At 44.6% G+C, this 7,309-nt stretch overlaps 1 protein-coding gene across 3 annotated transcripts in view; it reads left to right on the forward strand.

The window, feature by feature from the left end:
- Positions 1–6,372, forward strand: part of kifap3a (kinesin-associated protein 3a) — a 41,912-nt gene extending 35,540 nt beyond the window's left edge. For 2 of the 3 annotated variants that reach the window (XM_036978727.1, XM_036978729.1), the window contains one exon: positions 4,898–6,372. In XM_036978727.1, the coding sequence (XP_036834622.1) occupies positions 4,898–5,018 (121 nt within the window). In that variant the 3' untranslated portion in view covers positions 5,019–6,372. The remainder of the gene's footprint in view (positions 1–4,897) is intronic. The other variant, XR_005051888.1, reaches the window with a different exon arrangement.
- Positions 6,373–7,309: the final 937 nt, after the last annotated feature.

Raw genomic sequence — 7,309 nt, forward strand, 5'->3', positions numbered from 1 at the left:
CTGATTTGTACAGTTGTATCCACACCCCCATGGTTACTGATTTGTACAGTTGTATCCACACCCCCATGGTAACTGAGTAGAACAGTTGTATCCACACCCCCATGGTAACTGATTTGCACAGTTGTATCCACACCCCCATGGTAACTGATTTGTACAGTTGTATCCACACCCCCATGGTAACTGAGTAGAACAGTTGTATCCACACCCCCATGGTAACTGATTTGTACAGTTGTATCCACACCCCCATGGTAACTGATTTGTACAGTTGTATCCACACCCCCATGGTAACTGAGTAGAACAGTTGTATCCACACCCCCATGGTAACTGATTTGTACAGTTGTATCCACACCCCCATGGTTACTGATTTGTACAGTTGTATCCACACCCCCATGGTAACTGATTTGTACAGTTGTATCCACACCCCCATGCTAACTGAGTAGAACAGTTGTATCCACACCCCCATGCTAACTGAGTAGAACAGTTGTATCCACACCCCCATGGTAACTGATTTGTACAGTTGTATCCACACCCCCATGGTAACTGAGTAGAACAGTTGTATCCACACCCCCATGGTAACTGATTTGTACAGTTGTATCCACACCCCCATGGTAACTGAGTAGAACAGTTGTATCCACACCCACATGGTAACTGAGTTGTACAGTTGTATCCACACCCCCATGGTAACTGATTTGTACAGTTGTATCCACACCCCCTTGGTAACTGAGTTGTACAGTTGTATCCACACCCCCATGGTAACTGAGTTGTACAGTTGTATCCACACCCCCATGGTAACTGAGTTGTACAGTTGTATCCACACCCCCATGGTAACTGAGTTGTACAGTTGTATCCACACCCCCATGGTAACTGAGTTGTACAGTTATATCCACACCCCCATGGTAACTGAGTTGTACAGTTGTATCCACACCCCCATGGTAACTGATTTGTACAGTTGTATCCACAGCCCCATGGTAACTGAGTAGAACAGTTGGATCCACACCCCCATGGTAACTGAGTAGAACAGTTGTATCCACACCCCCATGGTAACTGATTTGTACAGTTTTATCCACAGCCCCATGGTAACTGAGTAGAACAGTTGTATCCACAGCCCCATGGTAACTGAGTAGAACAGTTGTATCCACACCCCCATGGTAACTGAGTAGAACAGTTGTATCCACACCCCCATGGTAACTGAGTTGTACAGTTGTATCCACACCCCCATGCTAACTGAGTAGAACAGTTGTATCCACACCCCCATGGTAACTGAGTAGAACAGTTGTATCCACACCCCCATGGTAACTGATTTGTACAGTTGTATCCACACCCCCATGGTAACTGATTTGTACAGTTGTATCCACACCCCCATGGTAACTGAGTAGAACAGTTGTATCCACACCCCCATGGTAACTGAGTAGAACAGTTGTATCCACACCCCCATGGTAACTGATTTGTACAGTTGTATCCACACCCCCATGGTAACTGAGTAGAACAGTTGTATCCACACCCCCATGGTAACTGATTTGTACAGTTGTATCCACACCCCCATGGTTACTGATTTGTACAGTTGTATCCACACCCCCATGGTAACTGATTTGTACAGTTGTATCCACACCCCCATGCTAACTGAGTAGAACAGTTGTATCCACACCCCCATGGCAACTGATTTGTACAGTTGTATCCACACCCCCATGGTAACTGATTTGTACAGTTGTATCCACACCCCCATGGTAACTGATTTGTACAGTTGTATCCACACCCCCATGGTAACTGAGTTGTACAGTTGTATCCACACCCCCATGGTAACTGAGTTGTACAGTTGTATCCACACCCCCATGGTAACTGAGTTGTACAGTTGTATCCACACCCCCATGGTAACTGAGTTGTACAGTTGTATCCACACCCCCATGGTAACTGAGTTGTACAGTTGTATCCACACCCCCATGGTAACTGAGTTGTACAGTTATATCCACACCCCCATGGTAACTGAGTTGTACAGTTGTATCCACACCCCCATGGTAACTGATTTGTACAGTTGTATCCACACCCCCATGCTAACTGAGTAGAACAGTTGTATCCACACCCCCATGGTAACTGATTTGTACAGTTGTATCCACACCCCCATGGTAACTGATTTGTACAGTTGTATCCACAGCCCCATGGTAACTGAGTAGAACAGTTGGATCCACACCCCCATGGTAACTGAGTAGAACAGTTGTATCCACACCCCCATGGTAACTGATTTGTACAGTTGTATCCACAGCCCCATGGTAACTGAGTAGAACAGTTGTATCCACAGCCCCATGGTAACTGAGTAGAACAGTTGTATCCACACCCCCATGGTAACTGAGTAGAACAGTTGTATCCACACCCCCATGGTAACTGAGTTGTACAGTTGTATCCACACCCCCATGGTAACTGAGTAGAACAGTTGTATCCACACCCCCATGGTAACTGAGTTGTACAGTTGTATCCACACCCCCATGGTAACTGATTTGTACAGTTGTATCCACACCCCCATGGTAACTGAGTAGAACAGTTGTATACACACCCCCATGGTAACTGAGTAGAACAGTTGTATCCACACCCCCATGGTAACTGATTTGTACAGTTGTATCCACACCCCCATGGTTACTGATTTGTACAGTTGTATCCACACCCCCATGGTAACTGATTTGTACAGTTGTATCCACACCCCCATGGTAACTGAGTAGAACAGTTATATCCACACCCCCATGGTAACTGATTTGTACAGTTGTATCCACACCCCCATGGTAACTGAGTAGAACAGTTGTATCCACACCCCCATGGTAACTGAGTAGAACAGTTGTATCCACACCCCCATGGTAACTGATTTGTACAGTTGTATCCACACCCCCATGGTTACTGATTTGTACAGTTGTATCCACACCCCCATGGTAACTGATTTGTACAGTTGTATCCACACCCCCATGCTAGCTGAGTAGAACAGTTGTATCCACACCCCCATGGTAACTGATTTGTACAGTTGTATCCACACCCCCATGGTAACTGATTTGTACAGTTGTATCCACACCCCCATGGTAACTGATTTGTACAGTTGTATCCACACCCCCATGGTAACTGAGTTGTACAGTTGTATCCACACCCCCATGGTAACTGAGTTGTACAGTTGTATCCACACCCCCATGGTAACTGAGTTGTACAGTTGTATCCACACCCCCATGGTAACTGAGTTGTACAGTTGTATCCACACCCCCATGGTAACTGAGTTGTACAGTTGTATCCACACCCCCATGGTAACTGAGTTGTACAGTTATATCCACACCCCCATGGTAACTGAGTTGTACAGTTGTATCCACACCCCCATGGTAACTGATTTGTACAGTTGTATCCACACCCCCATGCTAACTGAGTAGAACAGTTGTATCCACACCCCCATGGTAACTGATTTGTACAGTTGTATCCACACCCCCATGGTAACTGATTTGTACAGTTGTATCCACAGCCCCATGGTAACTGAGTAGAACAGTTGGATCCACACCCCCATGGTAACTGAGTAGAACAGTTGTATCCACACCCCCATGGTAACTGATTTGTACAGTTGTATCCACAGCCCCATGGTAACTGAGTAGAACAGTTGTATCCACAGCCCCATGGTAACTGAGTAGAACAGTTGTATCCACACCCCCATGGTAACTGAGTAGAACAGTTGTATCCACACCCCCATGGTAACTGAGTTGTACAGTTGTATCCACACCCCCATGGTAACTGATTTGTACAGTTGTATCCACACCCCCATGGTAACTGAGTAGAACAGTTGTATACACACCCCCATGGTAACTGAGTAGAACAGTTGTATCCACACCCCCATGGTAACTGATTTGTACAGTTGTATCCACACCCCCATGGTAACTGATTTGTACAGTTGTATCCACACCCCCATGGTAACTGATTTGTACAGTTGTATCCACACCCCCATGGTAACTGAGTAGAACAGTTGTATCCACACCCCCATGGTAACTGATTTGTTCAGTTGTATCCACACCCCCATGGTAACTGAGTAGAACAGTTGTATCCACACCCCCATGGTAACTGATTTGTACAGTTGTATCCACACCCCCATGGTAACTGATTTGTACAGTTGTATCCACACCCCCATGTTAACTGAGTAGAACAGTTGTATCCACACCCCCATGGTAACTGATTTGTACAGTTGTATCCACACCCCCATGGTAACTGATTTGTACAGTTGTATCCACACCCCCATGGTAACTGAGTTGTACAGTTGTATCCTCACCCCCATGGTAACTGAGTTGTACAGTTGTATCCACACCCCCATGGTAACTGAGTTGTACAGTTGTATCCACACCCCCATGGTAACTGATTTGTACAGTTGTATCCACACCCCCATGGTAACTGAGTTGTACAGTTGTATCCACACCCCCATGGTAACTGAGTTGTACAGTTGTATCCACACCCCCATGGTAACTGAGTTGTACAGTTGTATCCACACCCCCTTTATCATTCCCCAAACAGGCCGGGGTTGCTGGGCGGGTGGAGGGAGGGAACGCAGGTTAGACGTGTCTGGCTGTTGGCCTCCTCTGTAATGGACCTCTGTCTTGACATTTAGCTGTTTTATGTAGTTGGCTGCAGCTAGATGTGCCCTGTCACAGAGCTCCATTGTTACGGCAGAACATGTATTAGGTGAGATAAATATTGCATGAAGTTTTATAATGAGCTTATATTTTACCTTCCATTATACCATGACCCCTTCTCTTCTACCATGTGTTCTGGTTGTGTTGCTGAATGGTTCACTGTCTCAGAGCTCCACCTTGTGGTATCTAAACCCATCTCACATCATGTTGACTCCTGTCTGTGGGGCTGACACATACAGTAGGTGTGCGTGTTTATGTCCCTGCAGTATGAATCCGGATATGTTTGGGCAGTCGACAGTGACCCCTGGACAGCGCCCTGCCACGACCTACGGCACCCGGCCAGACGAGCAGTTCTTCTACAGCTACGCTGGTGCAGCTTCCAGATGAACCAGGTTAACTTCACTATACCACAGAGACTGACTGCAGCTATGTCCCATCTAGCCAGGTTAACTTCACTATACCACAGAGACTGACTGCAGCTATGTCCCATCTAGCCAGGTTAACTTCACTATACCACAGAGACTGACTGCAGCTATGTCCCATCTAGCCAGGTTAACTTCACTATACCACAGAGACTGACTGCAGCTATGTCCCATCTAGCCAGGTTAACTTCACTATACCACAGAGACTGACTGCAGCTATGTCCCATCTAGCCAGGTTAACTTCACTATACCACAGAGACTGACTGCAGCTATGTCTCATCTAGCCAGGTTAACTTCACTATACCACAGAGACTGACTGCAGCTATATCCCATCTAGCCAGGTTAACTTCACTATACCACAGAGACTGACTGCAGCTATGTCTCATCTAGCCAGGTTAACTTCACTATACCACAGAGACTGACTGCAGCTATATCCCATCTAGCCAGGTTAACTTCACTATACCACAGAGACTGACTGCAGCTATGTCTCATCTAGCCAGGTTAACTTCACTATACCACAGAGACTGACTGCAGCTATGTCCCATCTAGCCAGGTTAACTTCACTATACCACAGAGACTGACTGCAGCTATATCCCATCTAGCCAGCTATGCTTTGTGGTCATGAAGGAGTATCAACACTCCTTCCTGTATGTTCAACAGCACCTTGGTATCTCAGCTGATCCCTTCTAGTGCTCTAGTCCAAACTCTAGCAGTGATGTTGTTGCTGTTTTATTGAATGAAAACATTACATCTTAAGCTACCTAAGTGATGTTGTTGCTGTTTTATTGAATGAAAACATTACATCTTAAGCTACCTAAGTGATGTTGTTGCTGTTTTATTGAATGAAAACATTACATCTTAAGCTACCTAAGTGATGTTGTTGCTGTTTTATTGGAATATTATACATCTCAATGTTCACTACAAGTATGTATTTCTGTAACAACACAAACTAAAATTAATTAACTGAATTATTAAATTATACATTCATGATATATGTTGTACTGGGGTTCATTGTTTTTCTGATCAATGCTACTTTCCATAGGATGTTTTTTTTTCTCTTCAAATTCCAGAAGGTTGGTTGGTATGGCAGTCTTATTGTCCACTAGCTGCACTAGCTGCATGCTGTAACAGGCCATTTTATAGATGACCTCATTCTGGAGACTGACAGTTGAGATGTTCTCCATCTTTTCTGTCTTTGCAGTCTCTCTCTCTCTCTCTGTCTCTCTCTTTCTCTCTCTGTCTCTCTCTTTCTGTCTCTCTCTTTCTGTCTCTGTCTCTCTCTTTCTGTCTCTGTCTCTCTCTTTCTCTCTCTCTTTCTGTCTCTCTCTTTCTGTCTCTCTCTTTCTGTCTCTCTCTCTCTCTCTTTCTGTCTCTCTCTCTCTCTCTTTCTGTCTCTCTCTCTCTCTCTTTCTGTCTCTCTCTCTCTCTCTTTCTGTCTCTCTCTCTCTCTCTTTCTGTCTCTCTCTCTCTCTCTTTCTGTCTCTCTCTCTCTCTCTTTCTGTCTCTCTCTCTTTCTGTCTCTGTCTCTCTCTTTCTGTCTCTGTCTCTCTCTCTCTCTTTCTGTCTCTCTCTCTCTTTCTGTCTCTGTCTCTGTCTTTCTCTCTCTCTCTTTCTCTCTCTCTTTCTGTGTCTCTCTCTCTTTCTGTCTCTCCGTTTCTGTCTCTCTCTTTCTGTCTCTCTCTCTCTTTCTGTCTCTCTCTCTCTTTCTGTCTCTCTCTCTCTTTCTGTCTCTCTCTCTCTTTCTGTCTCTCTCTCTTCCTGTCTCTCTCTCTCTCTCTCTTTCTGTCTCCTCACACCACTGGATAGTATTACTGAAAATGTTGTGTGTGGAGTCAGGCACTGAATTTTATTTTGAATGTAACTTTTTCACTATACCTTTGTTAGTGGTGGAAATACTTTTAGAATTTGTACAAACATTGAAGGATTGTTTATTTACCTGTTATTGTGTATATAAATGAACAATTAGTTAGGTTGATCTCATTGTACGTAGTGCTCATCAGAAATATCATAAAAGCATTTTTCTGCGGCCAATATGTAAAATAAAGTGTTGAAAACGGACTCTGATTGTAACAGGTAATTGCTTATGATTGTGGTTGAATTGCTTGTTTTCAGCTAGTTGTGTGCGCCATAAGCACAACTATTCAACCTTCAGTTCTAATGGAAGACAAACACACAGTAAATGTGTTGTATTTGTTTTGTGGTCAAATAAAAGGGTTATTTCATGTATTTTCCCAACACACAAGCAATGGATGGCTG

Source organism: Oncorhynchus mykiss, chromosome 5, assembly GCF_013265735.2.
Source record: "Oncorhynchus mykiss isolate Arlee chromosome 5, USDA_OmykA_1.1, whole genome shotgun sequence".
In the NCBI taxonomy this organism is placed as follows: Eukaryota; Metazoa; Chordata; class Actinopteri; order Salmoniformes; family Salmonidae; genus Oncorhynchus; species Oncorhynchus mykiss.